The 21,143-nt window shown below is 45.5% G+C and overlaps 1 protein-coding gene across 2 annotated transcripts; it reads left to right on the plus strand.

Annotated features, from left to right (window-relative positions):
* The first annotated feature begins 4,885 nt into the window (after positions 1-4,885).
* LOC121822462 (serine protease inhibitor A3N-like) lies at positions 4,886-13,652 on the plus strand. Of its 2 annotated transcripts, none has more exons than XM_076551301.1 (5): positions 4,886-6,132; positions 7,928-8,581; positions 10,767-11,040; positions 11,970-12,120; positions 13,055-13,652. In XM_076551301.1, the coding sequence occupies exons 1-5, from the start codon at positions 6,009-6,011 to the stop codon at positions 13,253-13,255; spliced, it is 1,404 nt and encodes a 467-aa protein (XP_076407416.1). In that variant the 5' UTR covers positions 4,886-6,008; the 3' UTR covers positions 13,256-13,652. The 2 variants fall into 2 exon arrangements, with proteins under 2 accessions (XP_076407416.1, XP_076407417.1); XM_076551302.1 differs by having other exon boundaries at positions 6,037-6,190.
* Positions 13,653-21,143: the final 7,491 nt, after the last annotated feature.

The raw sequence follows: 21,143 nt of genomic DNA on the forward strand, positions 1-21,143 counted from the left end.
GAGAGGAGAGGAAAGGAGATGAGGGGAAGAGAAGGGAAGCTAGGTGGGGCTTGGGAAAGGACTGCCAGAGCTGAGGCTGTGCACACATGTAATCCCAGCACTAGAGAGGCTGAGACAGGGAGACCAGGGGTGCGAGGACAGCCTGGGTATGTTAGTTGTTTTCCTTGTTGCTGGGTCCCAATACCTGATGGAAGTGAATTGAAAGTAGAAGGTTTATTTTGGCTCTTGGTTACCTGGAAGGTCAGGAACGGTTTGATCTGTGGTGGCAGGACCAGATCAGCTTGTCCCATCTGAAGGATCCAGAAACAGAGATTTTGGTCAGAACTCAGCCAGTTAAATCCCCTTATCTCACAGCTTTAGCCAAAAGTTAGCCACAGGACTACCAAAGCAGTGTCGCCAATGGGACAAGAATTCCAACCCCTGAACCTTGGGGGATCATTTCACACTCAAAACATAACCCTTTACTACGTAACAAGATTCTCTTTCCTAAAGCAAAACTGAACAAAAACCAGTGGGTAGGAGGGAAAGGTGCATCTATCATTTCATAACTCAAACCTGTGTCTCCCTCCCTGTTTGTTGCCCCCATTCTATCCATAAGATGAAAGTGAAAATTGATGCTCTCACTGAGAAAGTCACCACTGCAGTGAAGAGTCTACGTGGTTCATTGATGAAAACCTCAAGACTGTGCAGACTAGAACATTGCCTTATAGAACTAAATTATCTTGGGCAATGACTTAGTCCCCGTAAATACCCATTCATCACAGAATGTACTAAGTGAATGGACCATTAGGTTTCATGTGTTAGGATTCTCTAGAGGAACAAAAGTTACAGGATGAATCTATATATAGAGAAAGGGGATTCATTAGTATAGCTTACAGGCTGTGTGGTCCAGGTACTCCAAAATGGCTGTCTACCAATGGAAGGTCCAAGAATCTTGTAATTGTTCAGTCCTTGAGGCTGAATGTCTCAGCTGGTTCCAGTATATGGCAGACCCTAAAGAATTATACTCTAATCCCAGTGAAGGAATGGATTTGTCAGCAAGAATGAGAACTCCTTGTCCTTTATATAGGTTGCCAGCAGAATCTGTGTCCCAGATTAAAGGTGGATTTTTCCACCCTAAAAGATCTGGATTTAAAGTGGATTTTCCCACTTCAAATTATTGAATTAAGAAAAATACCTCACAGATGTACCCAGTTGCTTCAGTTTTAGTTAATTCTAGAAGTAGTCAAATTGACAATCAAAAATAGCCATCCCAAGTCCATCCCTTGCCAACTTAACACACAATCACATCTCCTTAAGACATGCTTAATACATAAATAAATAAATAGCTTTCTTTTTTTTCACAAAAAAGACATGCTTAATTTCTAAATGAAAATATCACCAGATCATATCCTTAACATGGAATAACTATATTATGTACAATTATAGACCCATTACATATATAACCAGGTCACAATTACGCCTAACATGATATAACTATCCCTTATGTAACCACAAACACAGTATTAATTATAGAATAGATGGCAATGGAGCTTGAAGGACATTCTTTTAGTATCTTAAACTTAAATATGTTAGCCACTGATATTCTCTTAATTGATGTTACATTACATGGTAAGGAAATTGAAGAAAGAAAATACAAAAATCTGTACAAACACATTCTTAACAACAACAAAACGATAGAAACACTCATGTCAATTATAATCCTCATTTCTGCAACTGGTCACCTGGCCTTATTTGGTATTTGTAACTACCTTCCTTTATTACCCATTCTGTATTCCCTCCACTCTCAGCAGGTCTCAGCTCTTTTCCTGGACCCACACCTTCATTCCTGAAGAGTCTGTGCCCTTGGTTATCCTTCTTGGATTGGGCTGTTGTAGTTTTCCATTGACTAATCACAGGACATAGCAGCACCAAGAGATGCCCTGAAGAATCTCCTGCACACCAGACATAATCTTCCTTACCACTATTGTAGAGAAGCAATGCAATTTCCCCTTGGAAATCTGGATCAATCATCCCTCCTAACACTGTCATTCTTTCATTGCCTGTTTACTTAGGAGCATCAGAGGGCCTAAGTGGCCAGGGAGAACAGTTCAATGGAATGTTTGTTGTGTCTTCTGGCAGAAGTTTTCCCTGCTCTGGAACCAAAACTTCTAGTTCAGCAAAGCTTAAGGTCACAGGAACAGGAAGCAAAACTTTCCTAGTGGGTCACTATGGGTAATATTGAGAGGGCCTGTTCCGTTTTGTACACCTCAATACTGAGACCTGTGTATCCTTGCTATGGGAGAAACTATACAATATATTGGATGCTGATTCAAAGAATATACTCCTTCTGAGGAATCCTACCTCAGCCCTCCAAGCTGCTGCTACCCAATTGGCACTGTAACTGTGTCTCCAAAAGGTCATTCCTTAATTCTATCAGGCTATCTGCTTCAGGATGGGAGGAAACGTGGTAATAACAGTGAATTCTGCGATCATAGGCCCACTACAGTACTTTGATGGCTGTGAAGTGAGTGCCTTAATCAGAAGCGATACTCTGTGGAATACCATGACTATGGATAAAGCATTCTGTATATTCACAGGTGATGGTTTTGGCAGAAGCATATCATGTAGAAAGATACATACATCAGAATAAATATCTACTACTCAAGTAAGAACAAAGAATTGTCTTTTCAATGGAGGAAGTTGTCCAATGTAGTCAACCTGCCTCCAGAGTGCTGATTTGTCACTTGAGGAAATGGTGTCATGTCTGGGGCTCAGTGTTGGTCTCTGCTGCTGGTAGATCTGGCACTTGGCAGCAGATGTAGACAGACCAGCCTCGATGAACCCATGAATACCTCCGTCTCTGCCACCACAACCACTTTGTTCATGAATCCACTGGGAAATGACAGGGATGGCTGGGGAAAGAAGCCAACTGTCAACAGAATGGGTCATCCTATCTACTTGATTATTGAACTCCTCAGCTGAAATCAGCTTTTGATGAGTGTTTATATGGGACATAAGTATCTTCACATACTCCACCCCTTTGGAGAGATCTATCAACATAATTTCTTCCCCAGATGTCTTTCTCACCAATTTTCCAATTATGCCCTTTCAAGACGCTGATCATTCAGCCAATCTATTGGTAACAGCCCATGAACCAGTGAACAATCTTATGTCAGAGGTGATGAGGGAAGAGAGGGTGAGGTAGAGCATGGATAAGAAGGTGGAGCAAGTGAGAGAGTGCTGATGGACAAGATTAGAGTGTCACCTATCTAGGGTTAGGTTAAGTAGGTGTCCATGGAGGGGCCACATCATCTATATCAAAGTTGAAAAAAGAGGAATCCAAGGACTCAGGGTTCTGATCAGTGTTAGGAGGAGGTTTGGCATTTGCCAGAAAAACCTGGCAAGTAGGCAAAAGGCACAGAGGGAGGGACAAGAGTCGAGGCTAAAGAAAGTCTGAACATAGGGGTCTCAGACAACTTGCCCATTGCATTGGCAGAATTTGTTGAGATCAGTGAGAGTCTGATCTCCATCAAATATGTCATTTACTGAACACTGAGAATGTTTGTCAAACTTATATTGCAGTAAAGCTGTATTACAGTAAAAAATAAGGTGGTGGGACTTAATGAGATCTTTAAGTCTGAGATGGGAAAGAGACTTAGGCAGGCAAGCTGAGTTGAAGAGTCCAGTTTGGAATGGGAAGAGCCCATGATTGGCAAGTGAGTGAATAAGTGACAGAGAGCAAGGGAGATGAAAGAAAACCTTGGAAAGATGGCAATAGAGATCTTTAGAGTGAGGAGGAAGTGGGAGAGACTTAGAGAAGAGGGCAGAGGAATCCCACCAGGAGGAGGATTCCAATAGCACAGGAACAGAGGCACAGGGAGGGATGCAGTGAGTGATGTAGGGACAGAGTCTCAGTCTGAGGGTGTCCTCAAAGAGAAAGAGACTCCTCAGAAAGATGCTCTGCATCGCAGTGGACAGATGTCCCTTTCCAGAGGATGGGGTGCCCAGGGGTATATAGGGGAGCTGCCTGATACACCAGCAGGACATTTGTTGAACAGGTTCAGGTAGTAGAAACAGAGAAACATCAGACTGAAGTGATGCAATCAAAGAGACACACACACACACACACACACACACACACACAGAGAGAGAGATGAGGCAGCTCCAAAATGATTCTTAAACAAGTAATAGTAGACCGACAAGTGGGCAGAGAAGGTGGATATATTAGATAAGGTTTCTATTGCTGTGATGGAACACCATGACCATAAACAAAGTAGGGGAGGAAAGGGTTGATTTGGCTTACACTTTCATATCACTGTTCATCATTGAAGAAAGTCAGGACAGGAACTCAAACAGGGCAGGAACCTGGAGGCAGGAGCTGATGCAGAGGCCATGGAGGGGTGCTGCTTACTGGCTTGCTCCCCATGACTTGCTCAGCCTGCTTTCTTACAGAACCCAGGACAACCAGCTTGGGGATGGAACCACTGACAAGGGGCTGGGGCCTCCCCATTGATCACCAATTAAGAAATGTTCTACAGGCTGTGCCTCAGGCCCCAACTCTTGGAGATATTTTCTCAATTGAGGTTCCCTCCTCTCAGAGGATGACAGTTTGTGTCAAGTTGGCAGAAATACAGCCTGCACAGTAGAGGAGAGAAATGGCTGGAAAAGCAGGCTCTAAAATTTGGAGTAGAAAATGATGGGAGATGAAGAGCCAGCAGAAGCAAGTGATCCTCACTGAGGGGTAATAAAAAGCAATACTTCAGTTCAGTTAGGGTGAATTGAGCCCTTTGAAAGGTGCCCAGTGTTTTCTACCTGGTTTCAGCACCAAAATGTAAGCCAGGAAGCAGTAAAGATCATCAAACTAGACAACTTGGGAGTAGAAAGAAAAATTTACTGGGGATCACATTATCAAGTCTTTGAGCTGATTCAGCCTGTCTGGATTGAAGGGCAACTAGATGCCCTTGCTGAGGTAGCAGATGTTTATGGGAAGGTTAGGATGGCTCCTGCTAAGCATGAATTTGCCATGATGATCGGCTTCTCTGGCACGCAGAGATCTACATTTAGGCTTCTGTTTACTCAGTCAAACCCTTCTTGTTAAGATCAGTGCTTCCATTTTGGGGAAAGTAGCTTTGAACCTAACACCTGTGTGCTGAGTCTCTAACACCACTGTTGACTCAAAAACCACAGCTTTCATCCTAAAGAGACTAAGAAATACTTTATTTTGTAGCCGTTTTGAGTGACAATGAGCTGAGAACCCAGATTTACATTAGTCAAATTCTGTGTTCCAGTAGGATGCAGTTTCATGAAAACTTGATAGCTCAACAAAACAAAGAAAGTCACAAATCAAGGCAAGTTTAAATTGCCGGGGTGGGAAAATTAGAGGCAGGTATATCAGGATAAGGAAGCTTCTCTACAGCCTCAAGATGTTATTTGCTGGCATTCTTAGCTTTTGAATTGAAGCTGGTTGTCTGCTAAGTGAATAGACTCTATTGTCACAAGGGTTAGTTCTGACACAGAGGGAGGAAACAGGCTGTTCCAGAGAGGCAACACTTAGCCCATGAGAAGGTCATTAGCCTCTGACCTTGCAATGCTTTTATCTCTCTACAGTACAGAAATTCAAATCAGACTGCCAGGCTCTGCAGACACAGATTCCTTTAGGAGTTTTCCTTCACTGCCAGACAAGGCAGCTTCCCTTCAGAAGTCTGATATCCAAAGAGGGGAGAGTGAGTCTCTATTTAGAATAGGTTCATTGCAGCCTGAAAGGATGGTTACAAACATGTGGACAGGGTTTGTCTATTTGCCTCCAACTACTCCCCAGTTCCACACTGAACTTTGAACCATTGGAGAAACAGAAGCTGCAACCTTGAAATCTAGTGCAGTCAACTTATTGATTGGACCACAGTGAGAGGTGTTTCTGCTAGATAGAATTTCTAAATTCATGTTACCAGAAATCATCCTGTCTGCCCACTTCTAGTCTGTTTACAGAGCACACCTTGTACGTGCCAGCATTTCCTAAGAGGTGGGAGATGGTGCCGGTGTGGATAAATAGGCATCAGTGTGCAGTGGGAGAGCAGCATCCCAGGAGAACAGCAAACCCAAACATTAGGACTCACCTAACACAGATGGTGGCAGCTGGCTTCAGCTCTCCAGGTAAAGCTCAGGATTCCTTCTCTCTGGGGACAGTGGAAGGAGCCTTTCCAGGACTGTGGTAAATTGGCAATTACCTGGGTTCTTGTTTTGGGAGTTGGTGAGGAATTGTTCCTGTAGTACTGGGTTGGAGTCAGAGTACATGTCTGGGGTGCAAATGAACCTTATTTCCAGTCAGGGTCTTCATATATGTGACAGATGTGGGTGCCTTGAGCTATGCTCCTGGAGAGTAAATGGAGCCTGCTCCTTCTGACCCTGCACAAGGAGGAAGCATCGAGACCTTGTCTAGTTTGGGTGCTGCTGTCATAGCTAAGGGGAGACAGGACAGTTATTGCAGAGTCCCTCTGGGGCAGCAGACTTGGGGTCAGAGATCCCAGTTCCCCAACAGATTCCATGGCTCCACCCTCTCATAGCTAGGAATAGAAGACAACCTCTGAGCCACTCAGGCAAATTTCCCCTGTACAAAGTGACTAGCCAGTTTTCTGGGGAAATGATTTTGCAGTAGAATATAGCTGAATGCTTTACAAAGAAATAGATGCATCGGTCTGACAGCAAACACAGGGTAAAGGCAGCTGAAGTCCATGGCACTCTGCAGGCATGTCACAGGCCTGGGCACATGTGGATCAGCTTCAACACCTCCCTCCCCTGCTCCCTCCATTCTCCTCCTCCACTCGTCTAGTCTTCTCTTCCCTCTGTCTTCCCCTTGACTCCCTCATCTGATCGCCTCCCTCCTCCTGTCCTCCTGCCCCCCTTTTCCTTCAATTTCTCACTCCTCATCCTTCCCCACCTGGTCCTCTCTCCTCTCTATCCCTCTTCCCCATCATCCCTTCCCTCTAGCATCTATATTCACTTCTAAACTCACCTATTCAGTGGACAGAGGCTGAAGTTTGGCTTCCATGTTTACCACGACCTCAAGCTTTCAAATGTGGTCTCTAGCATGCTTGTGATCCCCACTCCAGGTGTGTATGGAGGAGATGGTTCTCTGAACATTGCCCATAAACACCCACACATTCCCATAATAAGCCAGACACATTCACTAATAACACAACCTAGGCCACTCACCGGGCTGCCCTGAGAGGGCCACCCATTTGCTTTCTGCCACTGCACAGCCATCCTGACAACCAAAATGAAATCTGATCTGGGCATGAGAGACTGGGACACCATTCAGTTTTCTTCCTGTTAGGAAGCCTTCCATGCCTGTGATAGAAAAACCCTGTGTATCCTGGCAGAGCTGAAAGAATCTTCCTCTTCCAATTAGCCCATCTCATGTCCAGAAACAGGAACCAGATGCACCCCAGGGTAGTGAGATGTCATAAACTTGTCATCTGGAGTTGGAATGGCCCATTTGATGCTGATCTAATTCAAGGTTCCTTCACTGAGTCTTGACTAGAATTTGGTGATGGCAGATGGGGCACAAGTGCAAATTAAGAGTATTCCCTGATTTTTAAAGAGTCCTTATGCCAAGATAGAAAGGAAAGAAGAAATTAAGATTTTAGAAGGCTTTTGCCCATCCCCAGATCTGTCTCTTTCTTACTTTGTGACCCTGGAATATCTCTTCACCTCTATGGATCCTGGTTTTCTATTAGGAAAACTGGCTACTACAGCATCACTTCCTCCAGGGAAAACAGTGTGCATGAGGTCTGGTAGTGTCATCTGAGGGGCCAGAGTACTTCCTGTGCATCACAACAGAGGCAGAAAGAGGCAGCAGAACAAAGACTCAATAGAGGCAAGGTTGAAGGACAAGGAGATACTCAGGTTATCACCTGACCCTCCCAGACTAAAAGATGTTTCTTTTCAGACAGGAGAGCAGAGAAGATGGCCCTCTTTGTAGCTCTGGGGCTGTTGATGGCTGGGTTCTGCCCTGCTGTTCTCTGTGAACCAGATGGCACATTGGGAAGAAACACTGAAGTCCAGGAAGACCAAAACAAAGGGACACGTGTGGACAGTCTGACACTGGCCTCCATCAACACTGACTTTGCCTTCACCCTCTACAAAGAGTTGGCTTTGAAGAATCCAAATAAAAACGTTGTCTTCTCCCCACTCAGCATCTCAGCTGCGTTGGCCGTCTTGTCCCTGGGAGCGAGCAGCAACACCCTGGAAGAGATTCTAGAAGGTCTCAAGTTCAATCTGACAGAGACGCCTGAGGCAGACATCCACAGGGGCTTTGGGCACCTCCTCCACACACTCAGTCAGCCAGGGGACCAGGTGAATATCAGCACAGGCAGCATGATATTTGTTGAAAAGCGCCTACAGATCCTGGCAGAGTTCAAGGAGAAGGCAAGGGCACTGTACCAGGCTGAGGCCTCTGTGACTGACTTCCAGAAGCCTCATGAGGCCAAAAAGCTCATCAATGACTATGTGAGGAAACAGACCCAGGGGAAGATCAAGGAACTGATCTCAGACCTGGATGAGAAAACGTTAATGGTGCTGGTGAATTACATCTACTTTAAAGGTGAGGATGGTTGCTGTTTCAGGAGTGGATGCAGAGGGTGCATACACTGACCCCTGGAAAGGAGGTGCTCATGGCCTAGGAGACATGGGTGCCTAACCTCTTATTACTAGCAGGCCTTACTTCTCCCTTGGGATTTTTTGGATATACTTGAGTTTCCTAGGATATGCTCCATGGAATCTCTTAGCTCTCATTCTAACTGGCAGAATGCATAGCTCACACATCAAGTCCTGAGTGTGTAGAAGCCCTGGATTCTCCCTTTAGAGACTGTGTCTAGGTAGGTATTCTATTGCTGTGAAGAGACACTATGACCACCACAACTCTTATGAAGGAAAACATTGAATTGGGGTATCTCACTTGCAGTTCAGAGTTTCAGTTCCTTATCAACATGGTGGGACATGGCAGTTTGCAGGTGACATGGCTCTATAGTAGTTTCGGAGAATCCTACATCTGGTAGGCAATGGGAAGTAGTCTGTGACTCTGGGCAGTATCTTTAGCATTTACAAGACCTCATAGCCTGCCTCCACAATGACGCACTCCCTCCAACAAGACCACACCTACTCTAACAAAGCCACACCGCCTAATAATGACACTCCCTATGAGCTTATGGGGGCCATTTGCATTCAAACTACCACAAAGGAGTCCCTTATCCAGCCCACTCCAACATTTCGAGTATTCTTCTATAGAATCCATCTGCTAGAGAACCTCCATCTCCAGGAGGCCCCAGCTGGTCATGGACTTTTTGAGCTAAGGAGCCTGGCTACCCAATCTAAAGGGGAAAGTAGCAGGTGCCATAGCTAAGTGAAGAGCCCTTCATGCATTCCTATGCAGGACCTCTCCCCTGATCCTTTCTGCATCAAGCTGGACCTGGGCATGGAAAATCAGAGAATGGGGCAAAGCCATTAGTGAGAAGAAAGATCAGCCGTGCAGTGTTCAGTGTTTGGCTGCTTTGTGGAATTTTAGTTTGTAAAATTAGTAGCCAAGGCAGCCTTCAGGGTCACAGTGCTGAAGACACTCTCCTGGGCCAGGAAATCTAGGTTTGGGGACCAAGAGGGTTTGGAGACCGGGCTTGAATTGCTGTGGGTAATTGTTAGTGGGAACACATCCATAGCCCACACCCACAAAACCCTACCTGATAGACCAAGGAGGGAGGCAATGGCCCACAGAATGATTCCTGATAAAATCTTGATGTGGCTAGATCTGGGATCGATCTGGGACTCTGGATTTTGTATAGGATAGGACAGAGGAGGGTAGGCTCTGAGACTATAGACAGAAAACCAATTGGCTATGAACAGAAGAGGATAGGAGGACAGAGGACAGGAGTCCAGGATGGCCCAGGAGAGGCTGTGCTCTGAAGAGAGGGGAAGCAGAGTGATGGCCTGAAGGATTAGACTGCAGGGCCCAGGACCTACACTCCACAGCTAATTGACTGTAAGGTAGGGATGTGTGTTTATTCTGCTTGATTCTGAGACAAAGAAATTGTGAATGTACCAAGCCCGGCAGGGTGTATTACAGATAGCCACAGGCACTTTGGATGTCGGGTAAGTCTAAGTAGGACATCTTTGATTCATGGAAGTGAAATGGATGATATGGGAGAAGAGGAAAAATTACCCATGTCTCAGCCACCCAACTATGGGATCCTGGTAATCCAACTTTGGGAAGTTGCAGATCTCATGAGCTTCACTCTAAATCCACTCATGTCTCTGGGAACTGACTTCCATTAAGGTGGTTCACACTGAGGGCCACCATGGATAGATCACTGTGTGGGAGAACACAGTCTCTCTTGTCCTGTTTCCCCTAAAACCTGTCTCACAAGACATTGCCTTCTAGATATGGCTCCTCCTGAGGAAGAAGGGATCCTCAACTCCCCAAGCTCCAGGCTCCCCAATTTCAATCTTATCTCTCTGTTACACACCCCAACCTCAGATTCCTGGCTCTTTTTCTGATATCTCATGTAGGAAAGCTTTGGTTTTGAGTTCCCCTCTTCAAACCATGCCTGTGGATTAATTCTCATTCATAGTTCTACACTTGCCTAGGTTTTTTCTAATCTAGATTATGCAACAGGTAAGGGACACTCTGTTGTTGAAGATGGATTGATTCCTGTCAAGAGTGATAATCTGGGCAGAAATGTGGTGGAGGTGGGGTCTCTCTGCTGATGGTACAATCTGAAGACCTGCTCCACATTTAGGGAAATGGGAGATGCCCTTTGATCCTGATTTCACACATGAGTCTGACTTCTACTTGGATGAGAAGAGGTCTGTGAAGGTGCCCATGATGCGCCAAACATTTCTGACCACACCCTACTTCCGGGATGAGGATCTGAACTGCTCTGTGGTGGAGCTGAAGTACACAGGCAATGCCAGTGCCCTGTTCATCCTCCCTGATATGGGCAAGATGCAGCAGGTGGAAGCCAGTTTGCAACCAGAGACCCTGAAGATGTGGAAGGATTCTCTGAGGTCCAGGTGTGTGTGCACAGGAACCAGAGCTGATCTGGCTCTCCATCCTGCTGTTGGGCTGAGGCCCAGTGTCCCTGTCCCTCAGAGTCACACCAATACCCAGTGTAATGGTTGGAGAGTCAGCAGGGACAGGTAGAGTGGAGGTGACTTTTCCTCTGCTGACTTGGTAGTTTTTAGACAGATTTTATTGTCATTTTGTTGTTCACAAGATGACATCAGCTAGAGCAGGAGTTGAGGATTCCTCTGTGTTTAACAGGCTGTAATTACAGGGAATCTTGAATGGGTTTTGGATGGCAGAGTGAAGTAAGGTTTAGATGAGGTCAGCTCTGAGAATCAGCTCTGCCCTGTGTAGCCATCTCATCCCCTCATTCATTCACCATTCATGGAATGATGACTTGAAGACCTACTATGTCCTGTGCTCTGATTTAGACCCTGAGAGTATATCAGAGACTCAGCACAAAATTTCTTACCCTTAAGAACACATCTTGTAATTGAGGAAAAGAGAATGTGGGAAATGCAACTAATCATTATTTGATTAGTTAAATGTGAGGAGGGGTGAGATTTAAATGGGGAGGGTTCAAGGATAAGGAAAGCTGAAGTCAGATGGAGTGAGCAATTTTAAATAGAAGGATCAGTAGATGAAGTTTGAGGGTCCACATGACAGGGAAGGACTGCATTTTCTGGATCTGGAAGAAAAGCATTCTGGATAAGGGAAGAGCTGGTACCAAGCTTCATTGCCTGCCCTTTTAAACACTCTCAGGCATCAATGGGTAATAGATGCAATAGGAAAAGCAAAGTCATGTGATGTAGGCCCAGATAGAAAAAGGGCTTCTCTCTGGTAAGAGATCTGTCTGTGGAGAGCTGCCCTAGCTAAAATTGGGTTTGAGGGGTTCACAGATTCCAATGACTCATACATTTCTGTTTTTCATTCTCAGGGTGATTGACAAGCTCTATATGCCCAAGTTCTCCATCTCCAGTGATGAGAGCATAGAGGACATCCTTCAACAGCTGGGCATCAGGGAAGTCTTTTCCACACAGGCTGATCTATCTGGGATCACAGGGGCCAAGGACCTGACAGTCTCTAAGGTAAGCCAACATACACTGGGTGGTTCGTATTGGTACCTGAATGTACATGGTGAAGGCCAGGTGGCAAGGGGGAATGGTAATGTGTGAGAAAGCCTGCATTTCTGAGATTTCTCATCCTGAGAGAGCTGGATTGCAATCTAGATATTCTTGCTGGAGAGCATGCAGCCAATCCCTCCTCTACCTCACACCCAGGAACCCATGTTAGGGGAAAAGCCTATGCTTGGTGTTAGACCACCATTGGCATGACCCTGTGCTGCAGTGTGGGTGCCACCCATAATCTACTGCAAGACAAAGCAATTCCAGCCTCAGCTTCTTCACTGCAGACTAGCCAGTCCTTATCCACCAGCACATAGATTAGTAGCAGTAAAGGACATAACAAGGGATAAATGGCAGTTGGGATGAAAAGCTTAAGAATGCGGGAGATTATGTCTCAGGACTTCACACTACCTTCCTAGATGCACAGCCTGGCAATGCCTAGTAATCTGTCCAGTGCCTACTCAGAGGCCTGGGCTCAGATATGTGCCAGCAGGTCATGGCAGTCTGTGCAAGAGAAGCCATACATTGTGCATTATGGTTGTATGTCCCAAGGAGGCTGGAGCAGAGGGATATGGAAGCCCATACTGGCTGCCAGTACCCTGGCTGTTCCCTGTGGGTCTCCTGAGAAAATGACGTTGAGTAAAGACTGGCATTGCCTATATAGACTCATCCTCCAGTTTGTAGTGGGTTTGAGAGCAACACAGATTGTCAGAGACTGGGCAGACCCAGGACATGCCTCATCTCACACCCTGAGCAGAGAACTGGAAACACCAGGGGTGGAGCTCACTGTAGGAACAAACAGCTTAACCAGATGCTGAGGCCAGCAGTGGAAGCTTGCTCTGGGAATCTCCTCTCCTGCCCTCCCTGGTCTCCAGTGAGTGATGCCTTTCTCCTACAGGTGGTCCACAAGGCTGTGCTGGATGTGGCTGAGACAGGCACAGAAGCAGCTGCCGCCACAGGAATCATGGCTGTGGGATCGGCTCTAATTTTGAACCCTCTGGAAGTGAATTTCAACAGGGCATTTCTGATGATTATCTTTGACACGAATACTCAGACTCCACTCTTTATGGCCAAAGTCTCAAATCCCAATGAAAAGTAGAACTTCCCAAGTGGTGAAGCTTCTTTCCAGGAGCCAGGGATTAAGCCTATATATGGCTCTCTATGTGCATTTTGGCTTCCATGTTCTGATTGGCTGTGGCATGCCTGAATTGACAGTGACTGTGACTAATTGTATGTCTCAAACACAGAGGAGACTGTTGGCAGGGGCTCCTTACCCTCCCGACATATAACACAATGTTGGATCCCTCATTCCTGCAGCTGCATGGAGCTGGTTTTCCAGACCAGCTTCCTTCCCCTAGTACACCTACTTAGGGCAGAGGAGTCTTTTTCTTCGTTCCAAGCTGACCAACATCACACAAGAGATGGACACCTCCACCTTCCTCACCCAAATGCAGGGCTTTGAGCAAAGGATCAATAAACCTACAACTGTACAGAAAGTGTCCAGGCAGTGTTCATTCGGCTCCTTTTGGCAGGGGTGTGGCCTCTATTGACCACAGGATAGCAGAGATTGTCACTCATACTCTGTGACTCCTGTGAAGGATCTGTGACCTATATGTTATTTTCAGTCATTTTTAAGGAGGAGAAAATGAGGCTCAGAGAAGGCTAATCATTTCTGATGACCCTACAGCTAGACATTATGACTGGTGGGATATTTTTCCAAGTTTCCTGATGTCAGAGGAACAGTTTTCATCAAGCAGGGGTTCTGTGCACAGGCATCACTATGGTGGTATGTAGGTGGATCATAAAACAAGGCTCTGGATGTTTCACAGAGAGAGCACCCAAAAGAGTCTATGGATCATGTGACCTCTGTGCTGATGTCAGAGTAGGATGACCAGATGACCAGAAAGAATGCTTTGTGCAGGGGACACAGCAGTGGAGGCATTTCTAAGAATCATTGCAGGTTTAGGAAAAAGACAAAACAGCCATGGATTGTCATATGCCTGGCTCTTTGAGGATTCTCAGATGACTCAGAACTACAGGGAACTGTGAAATGGTGAATCACTGTCCCAGTCTTGGGAACCTTATAACTCTGTATGGCTATAAGACATAGAACTACTCTAGACAGATGTGGGGATTGTCACTGAGGGGACTCTTCGGGAACATCATGCCTCATCTGCAGAGGAGAGTAGATGATTCACCTCAAGGATTAGTTGGTTTAGTGGCTAGATAGAGGACCAGAGGAGGCCTGGTGAATTTGGAATGGTGTACTGGGTGTCCATGGTGAATTTGTGAGCCTGGACATGTTGCTGGAGGCCTCTTCAGAGAGGAAAAAGTTGTTCATTCAATTTGAGACATGTTTGAGGCTCTAGGCTCCTAAGAACACACATTGAGCAGGTGGACAGGTGGTTGCAGGGCATTACAGCCTGGAGACTCACACTCAGGATTCTCTTTCCCAGTGCACACTAAGTTACCCCCCCCCATGAGGACAATGAAGAGATAAGAATGGGACCCATGTATTGAAAACAGCCATGTCCCAACAAATCCAATGTATCCAACAGTCATTCAAGGCCCTGAGTGTTAGTAGTCTGACCTGCCCCTTGGTGACCCAGACCACGTCCTGATGTCATCTTACCTTAAAGCCCAGTTATGAGGAAAGAAAACCCTCTCCCCTCTTTCTTCTCCTCTAGACAGAGATACTGCACACCCCCTTTCTCTCATTCTCTTTCTGTCCCTCATTCTGTCTCCCTCTCTCCTCTCTCCCTTTAATAATAAACCTTCCCATGAGGACGACTCATCTGCAGTGTGAGTAACTTTCCACCGTGCCATGCCATTGTCTGCCACACCCACATGGCAGGTCACACACCAGTGAGGGGCACTTTGGCCAAACCTGCTAAGGCCACTCGAGTGCCATTTCACAATAGTAACATTGGTGCTTCATGATTCAGATAGGCCTTCCTGGCAGCCCCTCACGTGCCAGGATCCTATACCCAGTCCACCCACAACAGGCACCATCTCACCCAACCACTCACCACCCCATCCACCGGCGGCAATATTGTAAGTTTCAGTTGGATTGTCACACCCCCTTTGGACCTGCCCACAGCTCCTTTAGGCCCTTCTGGCTTTTGTGACATGATCCCTGACCTTTTCTTTCAGATGGGATTCCCTCGGAGCTCAGATTTTGTTCTTGCTGGTCTCCTTGAAAATCCCAGTATTAGTGCTGAGATTCCTCTGGGTTTGTCAGGCTAAGCCTGACCTCCATTGAGTGTGGTGATGGCCCACTTTGACAGTTTGGTCCTGGTTCTGTCCTCCCTCTACCCCTGGCGATGCCCAAGGCTACAGGCTGTATGTAGTGCCTCCTCTCCCCCTCTCATCCATGGGAACCGTGCTGTGCATTTATGGCTAAGGTGAGTGAGCAGGGCCTGCCCCTCCCAAGTCCTCACTCTGACACAGTCTTTCCCTCTTGCTTTCCTCCTCCCTCAAACCTCTTCCACTAATTCTGCTGCATGTGGCATGTTTGCTTGGTGTCATTACTTGACAAGGCCTGCCAAAGGGACCCACTGACTTGCCTCCACCCATGGCAGGTCTTCTCCTCCTCCTCATTCACCCACAGTTTTGATTTCCATTCAATACCACCACTCAGGTCTCTGATGGAGCTACCTGCCTCTGCCCATCCCCCTGGATGTGACTGGTCTCAGTGTTTCTGGGGCTAGACAGTCAGGGAATTGAGAAAAAATTCTCCACTTTCTTCCTTCTCCCTTCCTTTTGACTTAGATTTACCTATTTAGGAAAAAACAATGTTTTATACAGCAACCACATGGCTCTCCTCCATCTTGGCTGGTGACCTCATCATGATGCAGACAGCCTTGTGGCTGGAAACCATCTTTTACTAAGGTTTACTAAGATCAAAAACACATTTAGTCTTGATGACCTCTCTGTTCATCTAGTCTCCTTCTAGAGTAAGCAACAAACTTCAAAGATTTGGATTGATAGTGACTTTTTTATGAGGATAGATATGTAAAACTATATTTGATCCAACACTGGTTTATACTACACTCTATATTATAATATAAATTTAAATTTATAAAGAGTTATTCAGATTAACAAAAAGTAACTTAGAGATTTAAACCTATCTTTTCTAGAAAATTTAAATAAATGATGTCATAGGTTTGACAAGTGGGGTATCTAATAAACAAGATATATATTCTGTGATGGAGTTTCTAGTCCCCCAAGAGGGCCCTTTTCTTAGATTTGAGCTGCACCTGGCTCACAAGCCCCTTTTCTTCTGTTCCCATTCGGCCCTATGATCTTTCCCCTATCACTCTTCTTTGCCTTCTCAGGAACAGTAAGTCCTAGCCTTGGAGACTTAGGGAATAGTAGTTGATAATCAGTCATTCATGCTTAATGAACAGACAGCCCTCCAATGCACAGAGATCTGCAGAATATGACATTTAAAATGTTGATATAAAAGACTCCCAGATCCTAGCAATGACACAAGGTCCCCAAAGAAGATTACGAGACACCACAATGTCTCCACCTGGGTTATGGCAATGCTGACCTCTGGGGACAATGCCCCAATGTGGGACCTGCCGACAGGATCTGGCCCAGATTGTGAACAAACAGCAGGACATCAGAGAATTGATTGCACTCCTTTTGCCTAGACAAAGTATGATCAGTCTACTCTATGTCCCTCTTCCATTGGAATAACTCCCACCTTATAGGCCTGGAGGCTGAAGACTGATGCTGTTCTGATACTTCTGCCTCTAACAATGTTTAGTTCTGGCTATGGCTAACTGGGTATGGACTGGTCCCTGTCATTTTTAATAGATTTAAAAGCTGCTTGGTCTGCACTCAGATACAATTTATCCTTCTTAGATCTCTTTGTCCATTTGACGTCCAGGCTTTGCTTCAGCTACTTTCTCATTTCTCTCTATAAAATTCACAGGTCTCCCTCTCCTAGGGCTACTACTAGGTCTAGACACAATTTACCTTGTTACCAGATCAGATAAACTCATAAAACAGATTTTTTTTCGTTTTTTTTTTTTTTTAATTAAGGAAAATTTTTTGTTCATTTTACATACCAATCAAAGATCCATTTTTTCCCTGCTCCAACTGTCTACCCTCCTTTTGCCAACCCATTGCCCCATTCCCTCCTACAAGAAGGTAATGCCTCCCATGGGGAGGTACACATAGTGGAGGCAGGTCCAAACCCCTGCCTCTGCCTCAAGGCTGTGAGAGGTGTGCCATCATAGGTAGTGGGCTCCAAAAAGCCTGCTCATGCACCAGGTTTGGACTGTGATCCCACTGCCAGGGGTGTCCCAAGCAGATCAAGCCACATAACTGTTTTGATATGCAAAGGGCCTAGTTCAGTCCCATGCAGGCACCACAGTTGCTGATCTGAGTTTCATGAGTTCCCACTAGTTTGGTTTGGTTGCATAGAACAGATTTCAATGTAACTTTTTACTATTGACTGCTCTCAGTATCTCCTGGGTAATTAGATTTAAAAAAACAGCTTTAAGGTTTGTTTATATGAAGATAGGAAAGCTGTCTCACTTCTATTCACTTACATATTCTCCTCAGACCTTTAGGGAAGCCTCCCCTCTTCTTCACTACTCAACTACTTCCATTCAGTAAATTTCCTACAGTTATAGATTAAAGACATGTTTCATTGTGCTGAAGCCAGGAAATATTCACGGCTTTTAAACCAAAGCCATAGACTTTTGCTATAACACCAAGATGTAGATCTGTTCCAGTTGTCTTACAGGTACCTGCAGGTTCCTGGGAAATGTTCTGCTACTGTATCAAGAAATCTGGTCTGATAAAATCTATCAGTCTCCAGAGCCCATTTCGACCCCACCCATATTCATGCATATTTTGCAGTTTCACATCTCCTGCCAGACTATGCCAAGTCCAATCCACAGGGGGTCCTCCAGATATGGCAGCTTCTGCACCAGCACTGAAGATGCCAACCACCAAACAAGGATGCCATCTGGGTGAACACTGACAATTTAATTTCACCCACATGCCCACTGATAAAAATTCTGTTATGAATAGAGACATTTCCACCTCCAGCAGATGTGATGGCTCCTGTACTCCTAATTTGGTGTGCCACTCCCCCAAGCTCCTGGAACATCATTGCTTCAACCGACCATCTCAGCTCCTTCAAGGAACAAATGCCTAAGATTGCCATGCTTGAGATCTCCATGACGACAGCTAACTGAATACTTCTTCACTCATACCTCCCACCATGCGCAACCCCAACTTCCCCATTCCCCCTTCACCCTTTGTGAGCAGGAAGCACTCTCAAGAATTCAGCGCCCTCATTCTATCCCACTTGCTAACCATAACTCACCTTTTTATAATAATCAAAACAGAGGGATGTTAATATTCTGACCCATCCCCTTGAAGACCAGCCCATTGTGCTGACAACATCTTCCATTAAAGCCCCCTTGAGAAAAAAAAATCTCCTCCAACCTACCTCCCCACCCTCACCAGAGGTAGTGCACACCTCTCTCTTTCTCTCTTTCTCTCCTCACTCCATTTAATAGTAAAACTTGCCACATGAACTTTGCATCTTTGGATGCAGCTGGTCTTAGGCAAGAAGGACAGAGCAACAGTGGTGGCCATCGTGGTCTCTGTGGAGTGAGAGAAAGAAGGGCAGGAAGGGGGTCTCCTGCCTAGGGGAGAATCCACTGTGAGACAATGCTGTCATGTTGAAATGATACACATGAGATAGTTACTGACAACAATGCTATTAAGACAATCATGGTTTAAGTATTTTTAATTAACTATAAGACCAAGAGTGGCGTTATACCTTTGAAAAGTCTATAGGTTCATAGTTCATGTGTTTCCATTCGTTTGGCTATTTGTCCTTGTGCTTTATGCAACCTTGGTCTCAACAATTCTCACTCATATAAACCCTCCTCTTTCTTGCCAATTGGACTCCCAGAGCTCTACCTGGGGCCTGGCCGAGGATCTCTGCATCTGGTTCCCTCAGTCATTGGATGGGGTTTCTAGCATGACAATTAGGGTGTTTGGCCATCCCATCACCAGAGTAGGTCAGTTCAGGCTGGCTCTCGACCATTGCCAGCAGTCTATTGTGGGGGCATCTTTGTGGATTTCAATGGGTCTCTCTAGCACTTTGCTTCTTCCTATTCTCATGTGGTCTTCATTTACCATGGTCTCCTATTCCTTGTTGGCCCCCAGCTGGATCAGGCCCTCTGAATAGGTGAGACAGTTGATTGGCTTGATCTGTTTGGGAGGCATCCAGGCAGTGGGACCGGGTCCTGTGCTCAGTGCATGAGTTGGCTGTTTGAAACCTGGGGCTTATGCAGGGACCCTTGGCTTAGCCTGGGAGGAAGGGACTGGACCTGCCTGGACTGAGTCTACCAGGTTGATCTCAATCCTCCAGGGAATCTTTGCCCTGGAGGAGATGGGAATGGGGGGTAGGCTGGGAGGAAGGGGAGGAGGGAGGAGAACAAGGGTATCCATGGCTGATATGTAGAATTAAATTATATTGTAAAATAAAATAAAAAAGAAAATGTGGAATCCCAAACAAAAAAAATAAAATAAAAAATAAAGGTGTAAAAATGTCACACTTAAAAAAAAAAAAGAAAAAAGAAAAGTCTATAGGTGACCAAGCTCAGGGCACAACATGTTTAAAGGCAAAAACACAAAGACCATAATTTACATAAAAGTTAGATGTAGGTCAGATTAAGTTGAAATGTTCTTTGCTGGCAGAGCAGAGTACTAATCTCAATCATAACATAACAAATATTTTTACTTATACTTTATTTATTTATTGTGGTTTCCTTTACTTATTCTGGTCGATTCATCTGCAACATGGATATGTCAATGGAAATCTCAAATACATGTGAAGGCAAAGGTGACTGTGGGTGGGGGAACAGAGAGGGCTGAGACCTGTGTGAGCAAACACAGGATGAAGTCAGAGCATGAAGGACTTAGCTTAGTCATTTCAGTGTGCGCCTGCATGTTGACTTCTGACATGACAGTCCTTACTTCTCTCTTGGTCCTAAGGACTAAGAGAAAGACTGGTCTTCTCATGCATCTCCTGATGCGGAATAAACTGTCCCCAAATGCACAGCTGGAAACAATAAGCATGGAATATCCCACAGTGTCAGGTACCCATGAGGAGCCAGTCTGGGTGGTTCTTCCTCAGGACTTCTCATGAGTCACACTGTTGGCTGAAGATTTGACATATGCTGGAGGTTCTATACCCAAGTTCACTCTCATGACCATTTTCCTTTTCTTTTTCCCCTAGTGTTATAAACTGACTTAAGGTCTTGTTTTTGCTGCACCCTACTATGTCGCTAATCCCTAGCATTCTCATGGCTTTTGATGGGAAACCTCTCCAGGGCAACTCAAAGGATTGCTCAGACTTAACTTCTGAGGGGAGATAAAGAGAGGTAGAGAGAGAGGTAAAAGAGGGGAAGCAGAAGAGAAAGAAGGAGGCAGGGAAAGCAGGAGAGAAAAGGAGGAGGTGAAGGGAGAGGTAAGGAGAGAAGTCAGGTGGAGGTGGCTTGGGAGAGACCTTGGGAAAATCTGCCAGAGCTGAGGCTGTACACACTTGAAATCTCAGCACTAGAAAGTCTGAGACAGGGAGACCAGGAGTATGAAGACAGCCTGGATATGTTAGTTGTTTTCCTTGTTTCTGGATTCCAATACCTGAATGAAGCACCTTGAAGTTAGAAGGATTTCTTGGTTCCTTGTCAGGACAGGCAGGGTGGGAGGCTGAGTTTTGAACTATGCTGTCAATGGTGGATCAGCATGTCCCAACTGAAGGATCTAGAAACAGAGATCTTGGTCAGAACTCAGCTAGTTAAATTTCTCTTGCTCACAGCTACAGTCGAAAGTTGATCATTGATCTCCCAAAGCAGTGCCACTAACAGAAGGACAAGAATTCAAACCCCCAAGCCTCTCAGGATCGTTTCACATTCAAACCCTAACATTTAACAATGAAAGAGTCTCCT

The sequence above is a fragment of the Peromyscus maniculatus genome, chromosome 14 (genome assembly GCF_049852395.1).
Source record: "Peromyscus maniculatus bairdii isolate BWxNUB_F1_BW_parent chromosome 14, HU_Pman_BW_mat_3.1, whole genome shotgun sequence".
In the NCBI taxonomy this organism is placed as follows: Eukaryota; Metazoa; Chordata; class Mammalia; order Rodentia; family Cricetidae; genus Peromyscus; species Peromyscus maniculatus.